The sequence below is a fragment of the Mobula hypostoma genome, chromosome 6 (assembly GCF_963921235.1).
Source record: "Mobula hypostoma chromosome 6, sMobHyp1.1, whole genome shotgun sequence".
NCBI lineage: Eukaryota > Metazoa > Chordata > Chondrichthyes > Myliobatiformes > Myliobatidae > Mobula > Mobula hypostoma.
In genome coordinates, this window is record NC_086102.1 from 176,098,818 (window position 1) to 176,125,472 (window position 26,655).

At 40.6% G+C, this 26,655-nt stretch overlaps 1 protein-coding gene across 2 annotated transcripts in view; it reads right to left on the reverse strand.

Annotated features, from left to right (window-relative positions):
- Positions 1 to 26,655, reverse strand: part of marchf7 (membrane-associated ring finger (C3HC4) 7) — a 45,660-nt gene that overhangs the window by 17,180 nt on the left and 1,825 nt on the right. The window contains exons 2-4 of one of the 2 annotated variants that reach the window (XM_063052311.1): positions 15,871 to 16,033; positions 14,007 to 14,151; positions 1,259 to 1,378 (exon numbers count right to left, since the gene is read on the reverse strand). In XM_063052311.1, the coding sequence (XP_062908381.1) occupies positions 1,259 to 1,378; positions 14,007 to 14,151; positions 15,871 to 16,032 (427 nt within the window). In that variant the 5' untranslated portion in view covers position 16,033. Of the gene's footprint in view, positions 1 to 1,258; positions 1,379 to 8,684; positions 8,807 to 14,006; positions 14,152 to 15,870; positions 16,034 to 26,655 lie in introns of those variants that run through there. The other variant, XM_063052312.1, reaches the window with a different exon arrangement.

Consider the following 26,655-nt stretch of genomic DNA (forward strand, 5'->3'; position numbering starts at 1 on the left):
AATGGTATTTGATATTAATACCAGTATCTCCAATTGGGAAATCAACAAAAATAAGAATCCACACAGAAATATACTTTGAAAAAGAATTTGGCATGCAATTATTCAACTTTCAAAATGCCACTTTTCTAAGCAGATCAATTTTCAAGTACAATGGATTCCAGTTAATTGGGACACATTGGGGCCAGTACATTTTAGTCCAATTAAGTGGCTGCCCAGTTAGCCGGTTACATGGAAATATAGTTAAAGATTTATAATAAAAAAGCTACAGTTCAACTGAGTAATAAATATACTTGAATGAAATACAGAACAAAATAGATCACTAACACTACTACAGTACTATAAAACTGTATTGGTTCCTAATAGTTAGTTATCGACAGAGGATTTCATCCAGTGTATGTAATGAACAAAATCAGCACAGACACCAAGTGCAGATAATAAACTATCTTCATACAATGCTTTTGACAACTGCATAAGCCAAATCTTCAAGTAAAATAGTTTTCATTTTCACTCCCGGCGGTTTCTGGTATTTCCAAGCCTGAATGCTTGAAACCGAATGAGTAAAAACAGTTGAGAAGTTGTCTTACTGCTCATTTCTTGCCGGGTATCAGTGATTTAAAAAAGCATTACTTTTTGAACACAAATACATGTAACTAACACTATTTTAAAAAACTATTTGCTCCAAGCACAGTGTAGCATCTAATGGCCACACAAGTGTGCACAACTGATGCTAGTTGGAACCTGTTCAGCAACAGTCTCCTATGCCAATTAAGTGGCAGAGCGTCCCAAAGAAACAGAGAATCCTGGCAACTTCCGTGATTAGCTTTCGCTCTTTAAGTTGTCCTAAGTAAGTGGCTGCCCCAATTAATCAACGGCCCAATTAACTGGAATCCAATGTATTATGTACATGAACATGTTCCATTCAGTTTCTTAAGCACAACGCAAAATGTAAATTCAAATCCTAATACAGATACAATTCAGTTTTCACACCTCAAGTAACAGAAAATGTGCCAATAGCACACTGATGAAATCATATCAGTTTTCTGTAATTGTTGACCCTACAAAATAGATCATAAATGAGATAATGAACACTGTCATGAAAAAGATTTAAATGTTTTAAATATTCAAATTCTGCACAAATACAGTTATTCTAGTAAGTTTCACGTTTTCCTCCCAATTTCACAATTTCCTGCATCAACTATGCCACATTTTTCATAAATTCCTAACATTAAAAACATAAGCTAATAATCATAACTATCACCTTCGCCATGACTGGATGCTGTCCTTTCCATCTTTGTCTCTTTGCAGAGCGCAGCTTCAGTTCTTGATGTTGAGTTAAGTGGTATTTGTGATCTTGGAAACTGATTCTCCCAAATCGAATCTGAGAAAAAGTTATTCCTTTTGAATTATTATTATTTTTTTTTTTTTAAAAGATGAAGTAAACTAATACGAAATAGGAACCAAACACAAGAATACAATAAACAAGCTGTGTTATGCAGAATCATACTTATTCACAATGGATATTTCGAATACGCAATTAAGTACCTAACAGCATTCTACAGCTTAAAGCATACAGCCAGGTTTGCCACAATAACGCAGAGGTGCTGGCAAAAGCCTATTTTTGCTAGTTACTGAACAACCTTCAAATTGCTTTAGAGTTTTTGCACAGAAATCCAAATCTTTTGAATCATTGATTAAAAATACATATACTGGAAACTACCCTCTAGAAATTTAATTTTATTTAATCTTGCTTTAAAACATGAAATTTACATTTCAATCAATGAAAGGAATATAAAAGCCATCTGAGAATAGTAGTAAAGCAGGTTAGATGTGCCAGCTCATTTCAGATTTGAACTTACATAGAAGCAAGGAGCAAGCTGGTCTGTGTGGTGTCAACAGCAGATCATTCTTTAAACTTTGTGGAAACCCATAGTGATGTTACATTAAGCAGACAATGAAGCTCAAGACAATTTATTACATTCAAATTATTGTTGATGTCCATAAATTAGCCCACTCAACTGACTGAAATAACTCCATACAAACCATCAAAAAGTGTTAACAGGTAAAAATGCCACACTTAATGTGTTTACATTAAAGTGAAATCTTAAATATTTATTTATGGTTATTAGATTCAATTCAACTGTTTTTTTGGCTTATAGGAAGATACAAGTAGCCAGTTTTATGCATTTATTCTAGATTAGGCAATTGCACCATCCCTCAGGGGCAACCAGATCATCGTACACAAATGTTTTTGATATGGTACCAGATAACAAGATCAAATTTGAATCGTAGGGGGCTGAATGGCTTCCTTTATGTTCCAACTATGATCTCTACAGTTAGTCATTTTAAGCTTAATTAACATCTAATTAGAGGAAGAAGGTCAGGTATGACCAGAAAAGTCCATTTTACTTCTTCCTACAAATTTATGGCCAGGCGTCTCAAATCACTTCCACTTCACATTCTACCCAACAGGAAAAACAATTTCAGGTAACGAGCCTCATTTTCATAGGAATTAATTTGCTCTGATTACAATCAACTCAAATTTTCTTCTTCACCTGCTGAGTATTTCTAGAATTCCACTTGGTTTCAGACTTAAAGCTGATATTCTACATCAGAGTCTGAATGTGGACTCTTTCTCCAAAATACTGGTACCAAAAGCAAACATACTTGGACAACCTTTGTCTAAAGCTCATTAAGTGCATTCCCTCGTCATATCTTCTCTTTGCAAAAACTTTCACACTTCCCCAGCTTTGAAAGGCCATCAACTTGAAAACACACTTGTTAGAGCTGCTGGATACTAAGAATTTTCCAATTTTTTTAAAGCAAAATGTTATATTTCTCTTTGTAGATGCTGCGTATTTTGAGACAGCTTTATTTTATTTGCCAGCTGCTACAATATTTTATATTTAGGTCACCAAGTAGATTTGCCCATCAACTCTTACCATTGTGGATTTTTTTTGCTGTGCACAAATTGGTTGCCATATTTCTCAAGCTGTAATGGCTATCTGTAAAACACTTGCTAAATAGAAATGGCAAGTATTACATAATTGCAAGATCTCACCTCACTGTCAAGTTAGGTGCATTTTAACTGCCACCTACAAGCCAAATAATCTGCTCTTCAATTGCTCATATAGAGCAACAGGTAGCCCTTGGTCCCTATACAAGCTCAGCTGGTTCACTGAAAAATTACACCACTGTGCAAAATCTAAAGGGGGAGGGGGAAGGAGTGTGTAATAAGACAAAATGCTGGGGGAAAAATCTATTTAGTCAGCATCTGTAGGAGGGAAATTATTTATGTTTCTGATGAGGGACCATTCAAAAGACTCAAACAAGTCAGTTGAGATAGTAGCAAAGGTGCAGGGGAACAGATGGGGGGGGAGCAGTGAAAGTAAAGAGTAGGTAGTGTGGTGGTGAAGGAAGGCTAAACAATGGGTGGAACAGAGGGAATCTCTCAGATTATTTGGCAGGTAGCTTCATGTTCAGCAGTCCAGCCTAGTCACTGAAGCAAATAAAAAGTAATCAGCAAAAAAAAAGTGGTCCTCAAAAAGGAGCAAGTTATCTCAACTCAGAATACAACTGAGTCTAAGTTTCAATGTACCTAGATGAATGATGGTCATCTAAGAGCTTGCATAGTTATCTCCTTTACTGTTACAATGAGACCCAGACACAGCAGTGAAATGGCATGCTAAAATGAGAAGCAACCAGAATTTAGGAATATTTTCAAATGCAGATGTTCCAAAAAGTAATCACCCAATCTGCATTTGGCTTCTCTCATGTAGAGGAAGCCACACTTCAAACACTAAACAAATACCTCAGTTGTCACAGACTTTAAGCACAGCAGTAGATGAGCATGTCCCCACACAATCATTCAGAGTCTTTCCCAACCAGAAGCTCTGGAAGAACCATGAGATTCGCAATCTGCTGAGGACCAGATCAGCAGCATTCAAGTCTGGTGACCAACTAAAATACAAGAGAACTTGGTATGATCTCTGGAAAACCATGTATGAAATGGCAATTCTGGACCAAACTTGAATCACTGAAGGATGCTCGACAGCTGTGGCAGGGCTTGAATACTATTACCTCCTACAATGTGAAACCAAGCAACATAGATGACAACAGAGCTTCACTCCTGGATAAGCTCAATGCCCTCTATACTTGCTTTGACTGTCAAAACAAGGAGGAACCTTTATGAACTTTCACAGCCCGTGATAAACCTGTGATTTCAGTTGGAGCCTAATGTGAGAGCATCCTTCAGCAGGATGAAGCCATCCGGCCTAGCTGGCCAAGAACTATAGACATATGCTCATCAACTGGCTGGAGAGTTCACCGATATCTTCAACCTCTTGCTTTGGCTATAAAAGGTAGCCACCTACTTCAAGCAGACTTCAATTATACTGACGCCCAAGAAGAATGAGGCAATCTGTCTCAATGACTATCGTCCAGTCATACTTATGATTTAGTGCTTGGACAGGTTGGTGATGAAACACCTCACCTGCTTCCTGAGAAGTGACTTGGATCTGCTCCAATTTGCCTACTGCCACAACAGGTCCACAGCAGATGCCATTTCATTGGCTCTTCACTCAAGCCTAGAACATCTGGACAGCAAAGATACTCTTTATCAACTCCAGCTCAGCATTCAATACCATCATCTGCTCAAAATTAATCAAAGACCTTCAAGACCTTGGCACCAATACCTCCTTGTGCAATTTGACCCTTGAATTCCTCAATTGCAGACCCTAGTAGTTTGGATTGGCAACATTTCATCCAGAATCTCCATCAGCATAGATACACCACAAGGTTGTGTGCTTAGTTCCCTGCACTCCTTACTTTATACTTACAACTGTAAGACTAAGCACAGCTCCAATGCCATATTTAAATTTGCTGATTGTTGTTGGAAAAAAAACAAAGGTGAAGACAAATCAGCATATTGGCGGGAGATTGGCCGAGTAGTGTCACAACAACCTCTCACTCAATATCAACAAGAACAAGATAGTAATTGATTTCAGGAGGAGGAAACCAGAGGTCCATCATTGGGGACTTCAAAGGTGAAGAGGGTCAGTAACTTTAAATTTTTTGGTGTGATCATTTCAAAGTACCCATCCTGGGCCCAGTACGATTACCAAGAAGCACAGCAGCACCTCTACTTCCTTAGATGCTTGTGGAGATTCAGCATGACATCTAAAACTTCTATAGATGTGTGGTGAAGAGTATGTTGACTGATTGCATCGTGGCCTAGTATGGAAATATCAATACCCTTGAATGCAAATTCCTACAAAAAGTAGTGGATTCAGCCATCATCACCATTGAGCACATCTACACAGAGCGCTGTCACAGGAAAGCAGCATCCATCAAGGACCCACCACTCAGGCCATTCTCTCCTTCTGCTGCCATTAGGAAGGTGGTACAGGAGCCTCAAAACCCACACCACCAGATTCAGGAACAATTATTACTCCTCAACCATCAGGCTCTTGAACCAGCGGGGATAACTTCACTTGTTCCATCACTGAACCATTCCCACTACTCATGTACTCACTTTCAAGGACTCTTCATCTCACGTTCTTGATATTTATTTATTTTTTTTTGTATTTGCAGTTCATTGTCCTTTGCACATTGGTTGTCCGTCTGTCTTGTTGGGTGCAGTCTTTTATTGATTCAATTATGTTTTTGCATTTATTGTGCATACCCACAAGGAAACGAATCTCAGGGTACGGTGACATTTATGTACTTTGACAATAAATTTACTTTGAACTTTGAAATGTAGTAGACAGAGTCAAAATGCAAGTAAATAGGCAAATGTCACAGACAATGAATAATAGGTAATGTTCCTCCCACATACCCATTTTCTCCCGTAGTTACACCATGATGACCCCTTCACATTCATGGACAAAGTACTCATGATTTGTTCTCTCAATAAATTCAAGGCACTCCTGCAAAGACTACAAGTAGTCATTGAATTTTCAAACCATGGTGCTGCATAAGAAATAACAAGGTGGAAACAGAGCAAGTCAAATAAGGCCAATGCAGAGAGCCTAAAGAGAAAAAGGACAGAAAGGATCAGTTTTTGAGGCATCCGTAGAGACAGAAATGAGTGTGATTTCATCAGTCAGAAATGTTAACTGTCTCTGTCCACAGATATTGTTTATTCCTAACATTTCCTGGCTCTATCATACAAAAGAGGTCAATAGAAAGGTCAGATGAAGATGCAAGAGCCAGAAAGCAAGTGAGAAAGCTTGGACTAACAAAGCAGCTGAACCAAGTTTAAAAGCCGCAGGGATCGCTCCCTACGCGACTCCCTTGTCCATTTGTCCCCCCCCATCCCTCCCCATCAATCTCCCTCCTGGCACTTATCCTTGCAAGCGGAACAAGTGCTACACTTCCTCCCTTACCACCATTCAGGGCCCCAGACAGTCCTTCCAGGTGAGGCGACACTTCACCTGTGAGTCGGCTGGGGTGATATACTGCGTCTGGTGCTCCCGATGCAGCCTTCTATATATTGGCGAGACCCGACGCAGACTGGGAGACCGATTAGCTGAACACCTACGCTCTGTCCGCCAGAGAAAGCAGGATCTCCCAGTGGCCACACATTTTAATTCCACGTCCTACTCCCATTTTGTATGTCTATCCACGGTCTCCTCTACTGTAAAGATGAAGCCACACTCAGGTTGGAGGAACAACACCTTATATTCCGTCTGGGTAGCCTCCAACCTGATGGCATGAACATTGACTTCTCTAACTTTTTTGATGCTCCACCTCCCCCTCGTACCCCATCCGTTATATATTTATTTATTTATTTATTTATTATTTTTTTTTTCCCCCTCTCCTTTTTCTCCCTCTGTCCCTTTCACTATACTCCTTGCCCATCCTCTGGCCTTCCCCCCTTCCCCTTTCTTTCTCCCTAGGCTTCCCGTCCCATGATCCTCTCATATCCCTTTTGCCCTTTTGTCCAGCTCTTGGCTCCATCCCTCCCCCTCCTGTCTTCTCCTATCATTTTGGATCTCCCTCTCCCCCTCTCAAATCTCTTACAAGCTCTTCTTTCAGTTAGCCCTGACAAAGGGTCTCGGCCCAAAACGTCGACTGTACCTCTTCCTAGAGATGCTGCCTGGCCTGCTGCGTTCACCAGCAACTTTTGTGTGTATTGCTTGAACCAAGTTTAAAGATGGAATAGTAAGATGGTTTTGTTTATATGGACAAAGGCTTGTGGACAGAATTTAAGATTTGAGATCATGAAACAGCCAAAAATTGAAAATTCAGAATAGTAAATGAATAAAGGTTATGGTATACTGTTTAAAAAGAACAGGGGCCTAGATTAAGGACATACTGAGTACTTATCACTTCAGCTGGGAAATTAATTTTGCCATTAATAAAATCTAGTCTCAATATTGGCGGCCATGAAGTTAGATACAAGGTAATCAAATTCAGACAAGCCTGTTCACAACACAAATGACTCTGTAGTCCTATGATCACGAGGACTTGCATTTAAGAGCATTCTCCCAGATTAGTCAAGCAACAATTTGTTACAGTCAAACTCAGACTTGTACCTTTTTGCTCACATCCAGACTACAAACGTTCTTCGGAACATTCTTGTTCACTGATAATATGGTACTATACACACAGTAATGAGCTTGCCAGTGAGATTCTTGGATATTGACTCTGGATCCCATGAGTGTCAAGGAAATCTAGTTACCTCCAGCAAATGTTAGATCAGTTCTTTATTGAATGATAAAGCAGAGTTGCACCTAGCAGGGATGTCATGGTCACCTCAAACGGCCAGAGACTGATTTTATCTAGTCCCAAGGACATAGCTGCCAGACATTTCATCCTTATTCTATTGTTGCAGATGAAATTATCTACAATAGTACTGTTATGAGCTAGTGTTATTTTTACAAAGAGACCATCAGTGGTGGAAGTGCTCAACAAAGCAGCCCCCAATTTACAACAGGTCTCACTAATTTGTCAAAGTTGTGGGGTACTGTTCTATAATAAAATGGGAACAATTCAAATCATATTTCAATTATAGCAGAAAGAAATGCTCTGAAACAAACCAGATTTCTAGCAGAAATGAATACTTTCACCCTGAGATTTATTTTCTTGTGGGCATTCAAAGTAGATACAAAGAAACAACTGAACTGATGTAAAAAAAAACACTCGACAATGAACCAATGTGCAAAAGACAGCAAACTGTGCAAATACAAAAACAAATTAAGAACACAAGTTGTAAAAGTCCTTAAGAGCAAGTCCATAGATTGAGGAATCAGTTCAGTATTGGAGTGAGTGAAGTTATCCCCCTGGTTCAAGAGCCTTACGACTGAGGGATAATACCTGTTCCTGAATCTGGTGGTGTGGGACACAAAGGCTCCTGTACGTAACAAGGAGGTTAAGCAATGTGAAGCAATTATATAAATCCATAGTTCAAAATAGCTACTCTTAGTTATGGTAACTGTGGAAGCACGAGATTGATGTACAAGCAAATTAATTAGTAGGCTATTTAGCCATTGAAATCTGGCCCTATGTTAAGTAACTTAGCATATTTTACTATATCTCAACTCTACTTTCCATTACCCCTTTGCTATCAATTATCACCTGCCTTAAAAAAAAAAGATTTTAATCCACTACTCTTTAGGAGCAAAGTGAACCAATGATGATTTTACCTCATCTGCTTCAATGGGAAGAAAATCTACCATTCTTACCTGGCCTGGCCCATGTGACTCCAGACCCACCAATATGGATGACTTAGCTGCCTTCAGTTCAGAGCAATTAGGGAAAGACAATAAAATGCCAGCATTGTCAGTGTTGTCAACATCCTGTGAACCAATATGGAATAAGTTACCACCCAATTAGTCCAATACAAAGCAGTTAAGTGATGCAACGTATCAGTGCTGTCAAGCTACACATTCACATAACCTGTTCAACCCTCTTAGCAGTTTCGCACACACTTTTCTTCTAGTCTCAGCTCTGGCCCATGGCAAGAATGACTGTCCTTCAACTCTAGACATATTTGATCAAGTGTGGCACAAAGCAACCCAACTGTTCACTGACTGAAATCATACTTCAAACAAGACTTGCAAGTTTTTCCAAGGTGGTGCCCTAGGCCAAACAATCTTCAACTATTTCAAATGACTTTAATCCCAAGGACAGCATCCATTGTTCAACTCTTCATTAACCTTTAGAAAATGAGGTGGCACATAACTGCATACAACATTCAGATAATTACTAGGCAAGAATCACCTCATGAAAACCCACAGCCGAAGTATCTCCAAATGCTCCGCCATCAATATCCTGCAATTGAGGAGAGGTTGTCTACTGAAATCTATAGTATTCTTGAGTAACTGTCATACTACAAGAGCAGAGACTAAACTGGCAGCCTGCCACTTAAGAGCAGCAAATACATGAGAATGCAAAATTACCCCTCAATTCTCAGCAAATGACTTCAGAATTATATCACCACATTCACTGTTGCCAAGACTATACCCAAGAATTCTCCACCAAAAGTGTGTGTACACCTCCATCAGAAAGGCTCAAGCTTCTAGGGCAGGGGTTCCCAACCTTTTGTATGCCAAGGACCCCTACCATTAACTGAGGGATTTGTGGACCCCAGGTTGGGAACCTCTGCTCTATGACAATTCCAGAAAACAAGTTCAGGCTTTGCTAGGTTATGCTCAGCAGTCACAAGCGAATAAAACATTTTAGAAGTAGATGCTGAAAACTCAGGCAGGTCATTGCTGAAGTTATTTTGATGTTTCAGGTTGATGATTTTAAGCATAACTAGGAATGTTAACTAAAGTTTAAAGTTGAAGAAATGTTGGAAAGATAACAAAGGTGAAGGTCAATGATGGAGTGGAGACTGGAAAGTAACAAGTAATGGTGGTGTTGGCTGAAAGTGGAGTAAAATGGAGACATTGAACATAAACCATATTACAAGGTGAAAAATCACCATAACTACTTGCCACGAATGCCCTCCCCTTCTCCATCATAGGCCCTCATTTCATTTTGTTCCTTTCTGTTTTTCACCTTTCCACTTAAAAATCTGTTATATTTTTGATGTTATCACTTTATTCCTCCTCCAAAGACAGTCAGCAGGTCATGCAGCATTTCCAGAATGTGCAGTATTCTGCTTCGATACTCATTACTACTTTATATATTGTTGTGCAGCTTGTCAGAAAGAAACATCTTGTCCTGGAAAGCATAGAAGGATTTGAAACACAAGAGATTCTACAGATGCAGGAAATGCACAGTAACACACAAAATGACGGCGGAACTCAGCAGGTCAGGCAACATCGATGGAAATAACAGTTGACACTTCAGCGTGAGCTGCTTCACTAGACTGGAAACAAAGGGGGAAGGCACCTTTACTTCCTGAGAAAACTAAAGAAATTTGGTCTGTCCCCTAAAACCTTCACTAATTTTTATAGATGCACCGTAGAAAGCATTCTTCTAGGGTGCATCACAACCTGGTATGGAAGTTGTCCTGTCCAAGACCAAAAGAAGCTGCAGAAGATTGTGAACATGGCGTAGCACATCACACAAACCAATCTTCCGTCCTTGGACTCACTTTACACCGCATGCTGTCGAAGCAGTGCTGCCAGGATAATCAAGGACACGACCCACCCAGCCAACAGACCTTTTGTCCCTCTTCCCTCCGGGAGAAGGTTCAGGAGCTTGAAGACTCGTACGGCCAGATTTGGGAACAGCTTCTTTCCAACTGTGATAAAACTGCTGAATGGATCCTGACCCGGATCTGGGCCGTACCCTCCAAATATCCGGACCGGCCTCTCGTTTTTTTTGCACTACCTTACTTCCAATTTTTCTATTTTCTATTTATGATTTATAATTAAAATTTTAATATTTACCAATTTTAACTATTTTTAATATCTTTAATATTTAATATTTGTAATCCAGGGAGTGTGAAGCACAGAATCAAATATTGCTGTGATGATTGTACGTTCTGGTACCAATTGTTTGGCAACAATAAAGTATAAAGTATAAGTACATATTGGAACAAGAATAAGGATAGGAATCGAAATGGTGGGCCACCAGGTAATTCTGCTTTTTGCAGATGGATCCAAGGTGTTTGACAAAGTGGTCCCCCAATCTATGTCGGGTCTCACCAATGTAGGAGAGGCCACATTCAGTACTGGATACAGTAGATGACCCTAATAGACTCACAAGTGAAGTGTTGCCTCACCAAGGACTGTTTGGGGCCCTGAATGGAGGAGGGAGGTGGTGATTGGGCAGGGATAGTTCTGATGCTGCTTGCAGGGATAAGTGTCAGCAAAGTGATTAGTGGGAAGGGATGAACGGACAAGGGAATCAGAGGGAGTGATACCTGTGGAAGGTAGAGTGGGGGGGGGGGGAGAGAGAGAGGAGGGTAAAGATGCGCTAGGTGGTAGGGTCCCATTGAAAATGACTGAAGTTGCTGAGAATGATGTTGGATGCTGAGGCTCATGGGGTGGTAGGCGAGGACAAGAGGAACTCGACCCCCGTTAGAGCGGTGGGAAGATGGGGTGAGAGCAGATGTCTGGAAATTGGAGGACCAGGGGTATACCCCAAATCACAAGTGTATGCCTTCAGCAAAACCTGGACAAATGAGTTTTTCTATTTTGGAAAAAAAGTGGTAATCTTAGTAGCTTACATTCACTAATCATTTTGTACATGGGAAACAAAATGGGAGTACGATGAAGAAACTGCATGAATTCCATGTTAATGTAGAGGGGAAAGCCAGCATCTCCCAGACAACTAAATGCTGGAAACCTTACCAATCAGAAATAGCCTATGATGGAGTTTTCATTATACTTTGCGCTCCAAATGCAATCCATGCTGTGATAATTGATTTGCATGTAACATTTCTGGTAGCACGACAATTTAAATGGAACACAAAACACATGGTGTCACTATCCACTGGTTCAATTTGTGACCTTTTATGGATGAAAACACAGATTAATCCTTACTAAAATTAACACCCCTGTCGGTGGCATTGTCAGAACAATTTCATGGTGAATCTTAGTGAAGAAAGGTTGGATAGTCCACTTGTAGGTAGTAGAAACTTGTCTAATATGACAATCCCACCCAAGTGTCAGAATATAGTGCATTAAAACCATGAGGCATTTTGGATACTCATAAAATGTAGGATAAAACCTACCTAAAAGCCATATGATCTTTAAGAGACCAGGTTAAACCACTAATTGCAGACAAACAAGATAAAAATTAAAGCTGTCCACTAAGATCTGAACTGGTCTACCATTCAGCAAGATCTAAAGTGATCCAAGTTACAACTTTGCATGCAGACATTCCATCCCAAAATATCTTTAGTTAACAAATCTTTCACTTGTCAAATTAAACTGTGCCAACTGCTACTGAGCAAGTTACAAAATCTCCATTAGTTGTGTCTCCCAACTTTGCATTTTAAAGGGCTTGGGGCTAATTTTTTTTGCCAAACATCCAGATATGGGGTTACTGGCAAGAAACTTCCCAAAAAGGTTTATCAAAAAAAAAATCACTTCTAGTGCCCGAATTCCAGTGAATAGAATTGTAGTTTATTTAATTTCCTATTCAGAATCAGATTGTCACTGACACATAGTGCAATTTGTTGTTTTGCAACAGCAGTACAGTGCAAGACAAAAAATTACAAGTTACAATAAATAAATGGCACAAAGAGGCAACAGCAAAGTAGTGCTCATGGACTATTTAGAAGTCTGATGGTTGGTGGGGATAGGAGAAGCTATTCCTAAAATCTTGAGCATGGGTCTTCAAGCTCCTGTACCTCCTCCCCAATTGTAGTAATGAGAAAAAGACATGCTCCTGACAGCAAGGTCCCATAACATTGGAACTTAATCTTTGTCTCCAACTATTATTTAGATCAACTTCTTGTCCTGCTCACAGTACAACACTCTGGACAATGATATAGTTGTTGACAAAGTTTCAGGGTTAAAGCACACCTTTTTTGCAAAATCTTACATTACTACATGTCATGTGTCACCTATTTGTCCATTTCACTGGACTGTGCATCTCCTTGAAAGATATTACTACTTTATACTTGCAAATTTTGCCTCTTCCACAAATTGTGTCCTGTACATCCAGGTTTTAAAGGGCGTCAAGAAAAGCAGTAGTCTTAGGGTCAATCCCCAGGGAAGTGATTGTACACTTTCCTCTGCTGTACAGTAGTGCAGTCGTTAGTACAATGCTTTACAGTACCACCAACCCTGTTTCAATCCCCACTACTGCCTGTAAAGAGTTTGTATGTTCTTCATTCTCCCTGTGACTGGGTGGGTTTTCTCTGGGTGCCCTGGTTTTCTCCCACAGTCTAAAGATGTACCTGTTGGTAGGTTAATTGGTCATTGTAAATTGTCCCCTGATTAGGGTAGGGTTAAGTTGGGCATTGCTAAGCAGCATGTCTCAAGGGGCCTATTCTGCGCTGTATTTCAACGAAATAACAAAAAAAGAAAAAACAATTTCCTGTTCCCAAGTTCATTGTCTACTCATGTGGATATGGCTCTTATTTCATGACCTTCAACTTTAATGGTCAACTTATTATACAGTACTAGAAACAAAAACCAGTTAAATTAACTGATCTATAGTTACTGGTCTTATTCATGTCATCATTATATGTTGTATTTGATGTGTTTATGATCATAACCTTCCATTCGTCTTTAATCTGACAAGTTCTAATAAGCTGTTTAAAATTTTTACTTGTCCATCCCTTTATGTAACTCACTGTAACATCAGGCAGCACTTGCAAATCTATAGATATTCATCAGATAGTGCTAAGCCTCTACAATTTCTTTTGCAAACTGGAATTCATGATATTTAGGACAAGAGATTTATTCACTATATCAAAGCCATCTTTCTAGCATTGCCAACAATAATAAACTCAATTTTGAACACTTTCTTCTTGCAGTTTCTAGATCTGTTACCACCCAGTACTGAACTTCTAATCCCTGCCCTCAGGTTTGCCTTTAATTACATAGAGTATACATTAAAAAAAAATCAGGTGGGTGCAGTTTTGAGGAAAATACCTGAACAATTGCTAAAGCAATTGGCATTATTGTTGGATGAACAAGATGATACAAGCTTAGGCCTCTTGTAATCGCTGTTCTCAGATGGGTTTAAAAATCCTGAAGGCGCCCCTGGAAGTGTGTCTGCTTCATTATATAGAATAGGCTGCAAGAATGAAAATAAATGACAACTTTCAGATATTGAAAACTATAATCAAATAATAATAATTTTTCAGATCCGCTAACTTAAGTGCAATTCACCCAGCATAAACAAAAATATTTCAGAGTTTCAGAATTTCTATTTTCTGCAATACTGAAGCCACACACACACATTATCTTACAGATGAAACCGTACCCACAATTTTTCAAGTTTAAAGTGTAAATATTGAACAGACTCACACATCAACTCTAGCAAGCTTATAGTAAAAAAAATACACCAAAATTCTTTCTTTCACCTCCTAATCTGGATCCCTGTAGATCCCACTGAAACTGACAGTTCAAACCTGTTGCTAGACTCAAGTGTTCCAAATTTGCAAGGCCAGAACTTCCGCATTTGACAGCATGTGCTCAGAAGTCAGATTTATTCTTGTTAATGAGCTAAAACACTAGCAATTCCAATGAGATTTTGATTTTATTTAAATAAGCAAATTTGTCCTATACCTTTGATGCCTCTGCCATAAGCAAGTTCAACTATGTTTACTGAATGCTTGCTAGTTCAAGCTCTAAATTAATGACTTGCTTCTTTTAAGAAACAAACACAAACAGAATACTTGGAGACATACAACGATCTTCATACTCTAGGGCCATGAAAGATAAAGTGTTATTTGTCAAGGGAATTACTTAGTCAGTTTGTTCACTAAAAGGAAACAATGACAACTTCAACCGTGCAAAATTACTGATGTCCGTGGGGTGGGGGAGGGAGGTGGGAGTGGAAAGAGAGCATTGAAAAGCAAATCCATTACTCTGATGAAAAAAAACATGTTACTATATTCACTTTAATGTATAGTTTTAAAAAGGGCAGATTAACGCTAAATTGTGCAAACAAGTTTCTGAATTAGCATTTCCCTTACTGCTCCATTATAATCATACAATTTAGAAAGAAAGAGATTGAATGGCATCAGGGGCAGCTAAAGGCTGCATGAGGGATCACTCTTACCCATAACTTTGAGCCTTCAACAGCATGCTCGAGTCTTAACTGCCAAATAAAATTTGCCATGGACTGCTATCCTAACTCAGGCAATTAGTACGGATACTGAAACATTTTCAGTGATACTCATATTTTAAAAACACACAAGTCTGACCTAGCATGGCTGTCTTTAGATTTAAACTAACTCACTTAATATCAAAAAATTGTATTAACATTTCCAATGACCAAAAGCCACAAATTCAACACCTTTACCAAATACTTTCCACTTTACTTACAAGCCCATTAAGGTCATATCAAATATTAGCAACTTTCAAAAACTAGATTAAAAAGCCTTCACCAAGGCCACCGATTTTTTTGCCCTCAAAAGACGCGTGTACAATTTCTCACCAAACTTAATTGCAAGCAATTCTGTCTTCTCCTGTCATCAATTATGGCTGTCTTACCAACAATATTCTTTTTTTAAAAAAAAAATGCAAACACACATACTACCCATCTGTTATACCAGCACAACACCAGCCACAACCTCTGCTCTTTCCCTTCTGGAATTTCCAATATTTTGCCTGGCATTACAAAGATGCCATAAAACATTTTGTCCAGTCATATTCAAAAAACTGGCACACTTCCGTTCATTTTCTCTTCCTTAGTACACAACTTGTGCAGTTTTAATTCATTAACAAGCATAATATAGCTATTTATTTCACAGCTGCAATAGACAAGAGTGACTAAAAAAGCTGTTACCTGAAATTCAGCTTCTTGCTTTTCACTTTCCCTTGTTGCATAGAAGTCATCCAGGACATTCAACCTATCCTCGTACAACATTTTTGCTTCTGTTGAAGATGTAGAAGTATTATGCACTTCCACTGATACTTTTCTGGGTATCCTCGAAGGCTTGGGATCCATCCTTAAAACATAACATCAGGAAGAGTTTGTACTTTTGGAAAAGGAATCAGACTTGTTTAAATTTATTTTAATCCTTCATGCATTAAGATTGTAAAATAGTTATTATGTTGCTTAAAATGTGACAAAGCTCTCATTTTATATTGATGCTCCGATGTTTTAAATTTGACCAGATCTTGCTGGCCGGTGGACTGATTTACAGCAAACTGAGCTTCCCATTAAAATGCAACCAAATCCAAGCCACAGCAGATTACACTTTTCACAATTGAAACTCCAACACCAGAAACATTAAAAACAGTTTAGTCTTCACATTCAGTTTACCTACTGTCACAGCAAACGTCTACAAATGCCCTTAAAATTTTAACGCTTCAAAAAAAATCATAAAATTAAAAATAGAAAAGAGACAAACAACAATTATTCAATTTCAACTTTTCTGTCCATGATCTTTTAAAAAAAAGGCATCGAACTTGCAAGGTTAATTAGTGGGCAGCTTAAATTCAGATTTTATGTTATTACCTGGAAGTACCCCCCCCCCCAGTGCAAATGGATACAGCTTTCAGAAAGATGTATCAGTAGTTAAGTGCCCCCCCCAGTGCAAATGGATACAGCTTTATCAGTGAGATGTATCAGCTAGTCAAGTGGTGTCACAACAACCTTGCACCAATGTCAGTAAGACCAAATAGCTGATTGTGGACTTCAGAAAGGGTAAAACAAGGGAACAAACATCAGTCCTTAGAGAGAGAACAGAAGTGGAAAGAGTGAGCAATTTCAAGTTCCTGGGTCTGAGAATCCATCCTGGACCCAACATATCGAAGATGTACTGTGAAGAGCATTCCAACTGGCTGTATCATCATCTAGTATGGGGGGGGGGGGGGTTACTGCACAGAATTGCAATAAGTTACAGAAAGTTGTGAACTCAGTCATCTCCACCATGGGCACTAGCCTTTATAGCATGCAGGACATCAAGGAGCAATGCCTCAAAGGTGGCATCTATCATCCAGCACATGCCCTCTTCACATTGCTACCACTAGGAAGGAGGTACAAGGGCCTGAAGGCAGGCAGGCAGGCAGGCGCACACGCACACAGTGATTCAGGAACAGCTTCTTCCCCTCTGCCATTCCATTTCAGAATGGGAATTGGACCCTGGAAGACTACCTCACTTAATTAAAAAAATACACACACATAAATAAAACAGTCACAACACTTTGGATCTGAGACCTTCTGCCAGAATCCTAAACAAAATGATACCTTACTGTTGGCAAAAAAATGAAACAGATACTCTTTGCTGATTCTCAACTTTACCAAGACCAGCTTTACATATTATCAGCTTTTGGCTTAACGTCACCTCCTTTCTGTATTTACATTCAACACATTCTAACTTTAAGCAATTCAACAATTCTCTTTTTAAAATAAGCATTTTTACAAAATTCCCATTCTAGCTACCACCTTGCATCCAAGTAACTAACTTCCAATTCCCTTTATCATTCTGTCTACATTATTTTTCTTGCAGCCATCGAATCTTTGCTTTCCTGGCCACTGACTACTCACCTTCCACTTCTTCCCCACCCCCACCTTGGAGCCATTCACTTACCAGGAAAGGATAAATCGACAAAATTCTTTTAACCAAGGATGATAGGAGTTGCAGAGTGAGAGACAGAGACAGAAATAAGTTTTAAAATTATAACAAGCAAATCCCCACTAATCTCTCCACTGGTGTGTGACACTCTTCCCTGCACACCTCCCTTCAATGTGTACTTTATTTTCAACAAGACACAAGGCAGCACCTTAGAGCTGCAAAATCACAAGGGACAGAGTGAATGGGAAAGGGAAACAAAAACAAAAACTAGAGGGCATAGGTTTAAGGCAAGAAGGGAATACTGTACTTTAAAAGGAACTCAAGGGGCAAATTTGTCACACAGAAGGTGGTGCACATATAGAAAAAGCTGCCAGAGGAAGTGGTTAAGGTAGGTATGATAACATTTCAAAGACACTTGAACAGGAACAAGGTTTAGAGATATATGGGCTACACACAAGCAAATGAGACTTGCTTAGCTGGCAAAGACAAGTAGGGCCAAAGGGCCTGTTTTTATGCTGCATTACTCAATGACACCAGAAACACATTCTTAATCCTGACTGAGTGCCACCTGTGTGGGGTTTATATGTTCTCCTTGTGACCAACATCAGGTGTACTGGTTTCCTCTCACATCCCCAATGTATGCAGGTTGGTAGGTTTATTGGCCATTACAAATCCCACAGTGTGTGGGCAAGAATAGGGAACACTGACAGGAATGCAGAAGAAAAAAGAATTGGTTTAACATAAAATTATTGTAAACCAACACTTGCCGTTTGCTACAGATTCAGTGTGTTGAACAGCCAGATACTCTACAAACCTTAGTGGGTGATTCATAATTGTGTTTCTCACTTCAAAAATCTACAATTCCTACATCTCAGCCAAGGTCCATTCCTTATGCTTGGTTTAAAAATTTACCAAAGTTCAACATACATTTATTATCAATGTACACATTATACAACTTTGCGATTCAACTCCTTACAGGCAGCCACAAAACAAGAAATCCAAAAGAACCCATATATAAAAAAAGACCGACCAACACCCAACGTGCAGAGAGAAAAATCATGAAAACAAAATAAAAGTAAGCAAATAGCATTTAGAACACAAGTGAATCCTCAGACATGAAGCTTGGAGCAAGCCACAGCCTCAGTTCAGCACATAGTGGAGTAAACATCACAGAGCCTGCAGATATGAAGCCCAGAGCAATTCACAGCCTCAGTGCAGAGAAGAGCAGAGCAAATGTTGCAGAACAGCAAGCAGAATTAGCCCTACCCTCATTTCCAGTCCTGACTCCCTGCCTTTTCACCCATTTAACTCTCACTTCTGTACAAAGGAACCCAGCATCCTTTGGATTTCAATTCTTTTTTTTTGAGTTTAACAGCCTCCCATACCTTTAAACCTCCTCTTTCTTTCCATGTTTACGTTTCCACCATTCGGCTAACATGGAAAAATATTAGATTAGTTTGTTCTTCAAATCTCTTTTTCCTCTTTGAACTCATTACCTTGTGAACTCATTCAGATAAACCCTCTGCTCTAAAATACTTCAATGATTTTGAAAACTTTTTTGGCCATTTTACTTAACATGACACACCTGCAAATGACAAATCATCTCAATTAGCTAAATCGGCTTTTGATAGCCCTGGCCTTGAAAATGCTCATTCCCCTTAGAATGATCTCCACCTTAAGGTCAAGAGACAGACTTGCATCTTTATACTTCTAACTGCAAAATCTGGGGTGGATCAGCTCAAGTTCAAGCTTAATTATCATTCAACCATACATGGATGCCCATGAATACAGCCAAATGAAACAGTGTTCCTCTGAGTCCAAGATGCAAAACAAAGTACAGTGCACAGGGCAAATACAGTACAAGAGATAGCGGTAAGGAAACAATCACAAATAAATATATAGGTCAAGTCCCTGAGTGACAAGTCCAGCAGATTGATGATGTCTGGGTATTGTCAGAAAGAACATGCAATTCTCAGCATTCTGTAGATGAGTGTACGTACACAATCCAGCCTGTCTTCCCCTGAGCGAACACTGGAAGACAGCACCAAAATGAAGGGCCAGATCCCAATCCAGCATGAGTATTACTCCATATCACCTCCAGCATCTCCCCTTCTGGATGCTTGCAATTAGCAAGCCAACAGCAGGAGGCCTATTCTTCACTACAACGGAAGCTGTGAAGCTCCCCCACCATCAATCTCTCCAACAAATCAGTGAACCAGACTTGTAGTATTTTACATTACCAATGTCCAAAAAGGTCTTGCGATCGCAAGAAAAACGTCCAAGACAAATCACTACACCGCCTTCATGCAGACTCTTTTCTGTAGCAGACAGAAACACAGTCCGTGCCAAGTCCAGCTCCTCTGCCAGTGAGCAATTTACTGATGGTGTTGTCCTGCAATACCAGAGGTTCTCCAGTGACTCATACTCTGATCTCACTTGAAAAATCATTCACAAGTTTGCAATCACCTGAGAAAACAAAGAATTCTTGCCTCCATCTGCTCATTTTTTTGAGAGGCTTTTCTTCCTTGTCCAGAACGAATATCCCTGGAATCACTCAAGATGCTGTCCCTAATTTTACTCTAACTACTGCCTGCACGTGACTGGACCTTAAAAGGCAACCATTAAACAAGGTAGGATCTTTTCCTGATATTATCAAAACAGATTTGCATTTATAAAAGTACCACTCATCACTGTCAGGCATTGAAAAGTAGTTTAAAGCCAAATTAAATAGAGAAAGAAATAGGAAGTCGCATAGAGAAGCTCATGTAATTAAACCAAGCAAATGTGGATATTTGAAAGATAGAAACAACAGGAATTCTGCAGATGCTGGAAATTCAAGCAACACACATCAAAGTTGCTGGTGAACGCAGCAGGCCAGGCAGCATCTATAGGAAGAGGTGCAGTCGACGTTTCAGGCCGAGACCCTTCGTCAGGACTAACTGAAGGAAGAGTGAGTAAGGGATTTGAAAGCTGGAGGGGGAGGGGGAGATGCAAAATGATAGGAGAAGACAGGAGGGGGAGGGATAGAGCCGAGAGCTGGACAGGTGATAGGCAAAAGGGGATACGAGAGGATCATGGGACAGGAGGTCCGGGAAGAAAGACGGGGGGGGAGGGGTGACCCAGAGGATGGGCAAGAGGTATATTCAGAGGGACAGAGGGAGAAAAAGGAGAGTGAGAGAAAGAATGTGTGCATAAAAATGAGTAACAGCTGGGGTACGAGGGGGAGGTGGGGCCTAGCGGAAGTTAGAGAATTCAATGTTCATGCCATCAGGTTGGAGGCTACCCAGACGGAATATAAGGTGTTGTTCCTCCAACCTGAGTGTGGCTTCATCTTTACAGTAGAGGAGGCCGTGGATAGACATGTCAGAATGGGAATGGGATGTGGAATTAAAATGTGTGGCCACTGGGAGATCCTGCTTTCTCTGGCGGACAGAGCGTAGATGTTCAGCAAAGCGGTCTCCCAGTCTGCGTCGGGTCTCACCAATATATAAAAGGCCACATCGGGAGCACCGGACGCAGTATATCACCCCAGTCCACTCACAGGTGAAGTGATGCCTCACCTGGAAGGACTGTTTGGGGCCCTGAATGGTGGTAAGGGAGGAAGTGTAAGGGCATGTGTAGCACTTGTTCCGCTTACACGGATAAGTGCCAGGAGGGAGATCAGTGGGGAGGGATGGGGGGGACGAATGGACAAGGGAGTTGTGTAGGGAGCGATCCCTGCGGAATGCAGGGGGGGGGGAGGGAAAGATGTGCTTAGTGGTGGGATCCCGTTGGAGGTGGCGGAAGTTACGGAGAATAATATGTTGGACCCGGAGGCTGGTGGGGTGGTAGGTGAGGACCAGGGGAATCCTATTCCTAGTGGGGTGGTGGGAGGATGGAGTGAGAGCAGATGTACGTGAAATGGGGGAGATGCATTTAAGAGCAGAGTTGATAGTGGAGGAAGGGAAGCCCCTTTCTTTAAAAAATGAAGAGATCTCCCTCGTCCTAGAATGAAAAGCCTCATCCTGAGAGCAGATGCGGCGGAGACGGAGGAATTGCGAGAAGGGGATGGCGTTTTTGCAAGAGACAGGGTGAGAAGAGGAATAGTCCAGATAGCTGTGAGAGTCAGTAGGCTTATAGTAGACATCAGTGGATAAGCTGTCTCCAGAGACAGAGACAGAAAGATCTAGAAAGGGGAGGGAGGTGTCAGAAATGGACCAGGTAAACTTGAGGGCAGGGTGAAAGTTGGAGGCAAAGTTAATAAAGTCAACGAGTTCTGCATGCGTGCAGGAAGCAGCGCCAATGCAGTCGTCGATGTAGCGAAGGAAAAGTGGGGGACAGATACCAGAATAGGCACGGAACATAGATTGTTCCACAAACCCAACAAAAAGGCAGGCATAGCTAGGACCCATACGGGTGCCCATAGCTACACCTTTAGTTTGGAGGAAATGGGAGGAGCAAAAGGAGAGATTATTAAGAGTAAGGACTAATTCCGCTAGACGGAGCAGAGTGGTGGTAGAGGGGAACTGATTAGGTCTGGAATCCAAAAAGAAGCGTAGAGCTTTGAGACCTTCCTGATGGGGGATGGAAGTATATAAGGACTGGACATCCATGGTGAAAATAAAGCGGTGGGGGCCAGGGAACTTAAAATCATCGAAAAGTTTAAGAGCGTGAGAAGTGTCACGAACATAGGTCGGAAGGGATTGAACAAGGGGTGATAAAACAGTGTCGAGGTATGCAGAAACGAGTTCGGTGGGGCAGGAGCAAGCTGAAACAATAGGTTGGCCAGGACAGGCAGGTTTGTGGATCTTGAGTAGGAGGTAGAAACGGGAAGTGCGGGGTGTGGGAACTATAAGGTTGGTAGCAGTGGATGGGAGATCCCCTGAAAGACAGATCGTTTAACAAATTTGCCCATTCTCTGAAGACAGAAGAAACTGAGATGACCAAGAGGAACCTGTAGTTGTAACGTAACTGGATTTTCAGAAGATTTTTTTTTATAAAAGGAGTCACTTAAAAGCTGGTACACAAGCTATTAGAGGAACTGTTATGGACTGGTCACCTATGTAATTCACAAGAGGGATAGAATAAACATGTCATTAACAGTCTGGAAGAAAACAACCAATGGTGTGAAACAAGGATCGGTCCTTATCCCTCATGTTAGTAACCTGTGACACAAAAAAAATAGGTGTGAGGTTACACTGCAATAAGAATATTAGGATCCTTCAACTTGATATCAACAAGTCAAGCGAGTGGGCAAAATACTTGGCAAATGAAGTTTGGTGGTAGAAAACACAAGGTTATACACTTACTTAGAGGGATCCAAAGTCAGATTTAACCAAATGAAAAAAAACATCATAGATGACTGAAGAAAGATAAATCTAGCTGTTCTTGTGCAGAGAAGTTAGTAAGCAAATACAGAAAGTGGCTAGGAAGACAAATGGCACATTGATCTCAACTGCATGCAGATCATAGTTTAGTCATAGGAAAGTAATGTTACAATTATAAAGGATGCTGGAAAGACTACACATGGATTACTGCACATAGTTTTGGCACTCTTATTTGAGAATATACTAAGACTGGAGGTAGTCCAGAATTGGTAATCAGGTACAGCAAAAAGCCATTGTTTGCATGCCATTCAGACAGATCGTAAAATGCGAGGGCCACAGTGAGGTGGATTAAAAGATCAAGAGCTCATCTTTATGATAGAAGAGGAATGTTTAAGAGTCTTATAACAAAAGGATTTAACTGTCCTTGACCTGATGGTACATGTTCTCTCGCTTTTATAACTAGTGCCCGAGGGGAGAGGGGAGACAACGAATGGGGTCGGGAGAGGTCCTTGATTATGTTGACTTTCCCGAGGCAGGTGGAAGAGTGGACAGAATCAATGGAGGGGAAGTTGGTTTTCTGATGGACTAGTCTGTGTTCACATCTCTCTGCAATTAAGAGGCTCACTAACTCTGGAAAGAAAAATTATTTCCAGAAATAATTTCTGGAAAGAGAAGGTAGTCTCATCATAAGCTGAAGAAATTAGGCCCACATTCTTTGGAGCTTTGAAGAATGAGGGATGATCTTATTCAAACATACAAGATCCTGGAGAAGGGTGTGGAAGACATAACAACAGCTAGATATACAAAATGCTGGAGGAACTCAGCAGGCCAGGCAGCATCTATGGAAAAAGAGTATAGTTGACATTTCTGGCTGAGACCCTTCATCAGGACTGGAGAAAAAAAGACAAGGAATCAAGAGTTAGGAAGTGTGTGGAGAGGAGGAAGAAACACAAGGTGATAGGTAAAAAGGTGAAAATCGGGGCGGGGGAGAGACAGGGATGAAGTAAAGAGCTGGGAAGTTGATTGGTGAAAGAGATGCAGAACTGGAGAAGGGGGAATCTGATAAGAGAGGACACAAGGCCATGGAAGAAAGAAAGAGTGAGGGGCGGGGGCATTATCAGAAATTCAGGAAATTGATGTTTAGGCCACAAGGTTGGAGGCTATCCAGACAGAATATAAGGTGTTGCTCCTCCAACCAAAGTGTGGCCTCATCATGACAGTAGAGGAGGCCATGGACTGCCATGTCGGAATGGAAACGGGAAGTGGAATTAAAATGGATGGATAGCCACTGGGCGATCCCACTTTTTTTGGCGGAGGGAGTTAGATATCCAGTTTCTTCCGCTAACTGGAGAAACTCAAATAAGGGGTCATAATCATAAGATTAGGACTATTATTGAGATTCCCAGAAATCCAACACAGAAACAGACCCCTCAAGCCATCAAATCCACACCAACCATCTCTTCATTTATTATTCTCGACAGTTCCACCCAGATTCTACCAGTGAGCTATACAATGTACAATTTACAGTGGCTAGTTAACCAATAAACCAACAGATGTTTGGGACATGGGAGAAAGCCCATGCAGCTACAGTGAGCAAGCTCAAACTCCAGTCAGGTTTGAACAGTGATCTCTAACGCTGCGTCACCCAGTAAAACTGAAGTGCACAGGAACTCCTCAGAAAGGTGACAAGTGTCTAAGATTAGCCATGATTAGCACTGCTGGGCAAGACAGTCTTTAGCAGCTGACTGACCAATTACTACTCCTATTTTCAAATGTATTTATATGGGAATATTCTTTATAGTGCTGCAGCCAAATTAAATATAACCCTGCTACTAAACAGCAATATCATATCAGCCAGATAATATTTTAGTGATGCTATTTTAGTAATAGCACAGAAGCCAATGATAGCTCCCCTGCTCTTTAAAACTACAAGCAGAACATTCTGATCAATAATATTCCTATCAATGCCTAGTTGAATTTTCAAGAGGACACTTTAACTTCATACTTCATAATTCAACTAAACATGAATGGTCAAAGACTTAGGACAGATGACTCCTTGTTGAGAGAGAGAGACCATGACAGAATTTCAAAGTCCTGACAAAACTGAAGTCAATATGCATTAAGAGGAAAATGATCCAATGGCTGCAGTCTTAACTTGTATGTACAAAGCAAGACTGCTTAGATTGTCAAAAGTTTTAGATTTGAATACTTACATCAGAGCAGGATTTCTTCAGGTCTATATCCCAAGTCCAACCAACTTCAGCCACTTGATCAATAACACTGCACCAATGAAGTCAGAGGCAAACTTCAAGCCTAATTTCAACGGCAGTGATAAATTCCATTTGCAACTCCTCAACAAATGAATCAGAGCATGGTAGCAGTGCCCAAACAACTTTCAGGCCTAGGCTAACATGTGGCATGATTGCACCACAGCCACAATAATCAATCACCATCTGGCAGCACAGGGTCTCAGGTTAACAGTAGATGCCTTTTTGAGCAATCACGACCCTAAGTGTCATCTATGTGCAGTCTGCTTGTTCTTGTGATCACAAGGGCTTTTCTCCAGTTGCTTCAGTTTCTTTCCTATATCCTAGAGACATGTAGCCTTGTAGGAGATTTGGCCACTCTAAACTGTCCCTGCTATGTAAGGTATCTTAAAATGAAAACAATTACTCAACAGGTCAGACCTTTAAGCCAGAAATATCAACCCAATTTCCTTTCCACCGGCTACCTGAGCTGCTGATTATTTCTAGCATTTTGTTTTTATTTCAGATTTCCAACACCTGCATTTCTGTTCTGATTTTCACTTACTTGGAAAAGAAGTGAATGGATATGTTGGAAGAACGAAATGGTTGGTTGAAGTAGGTAATTGAAGGTCAATATGGGCCCTTGGGCTATAAGGCATAGGAGCAGAATTAGGTTTTTTTTTGTTTTTTTATTTATTCATTTACGGGATGTGGGCATCGCCAGCTAAGTCAGCATCCCTACTTACCTATCCCTAGTTGACCTTGAGAAGGTGGTGATAAGCTGCCCTTCTTGAATCGCTGCAGTCTGAGGTGTAGGCACACCCACAGTGCTGTTAGGGAAGGAATTCCATGAATTTGACCCAACGACAATGAAGGAACAGCGATATGTTTCCAAGTCAGATTATTTAGCCCTTCGAGTCTGCTGTGCCATTTCATCATGTCTGATCCATTTCCCTCTCAACCTGTCTCCTCACTTTTCCCCAAAAGAACTATCAACCTCCACCTTAAATACACCCAATGAGCTGACCTCCAGCCACCTATGATAAGGAATTCCAGATTCACTATCTGACTAAAGAAATTCCTCATCACCATTTTAAAGGATGTCCCTCTATTCTGAGGCTGTGCCCTCTAGTCCTAGACTCCCCCCCACCATAGGAAACATCCTCTCCACATCCACCAACTCGGCTTTATAAAATTCAATAGGTTTCAATGAGACCCCCCCCCCACCACCTCCCTGCCCCATTTCTTCTGAATTTCAGTGAGTACAGGCCAAGGCCATCATTGCTCCTTGTACAAGCCTTTCATTCCTGGAATCAATTCTTGTGAACCTCCTCCAAATCCTCTCCAATGTCAGCACATCCTTTCTTAAAGAAAAACTGCTGACAATGCTCTGAGTGAAGCCTCACCAGTGCCTCATAAAGCCTCAGCACTACATCTTTGCATTTATATTCTAGTCCAGTTTATATTGAACCTGTGAATACTACCTCGCTTTTTTGAA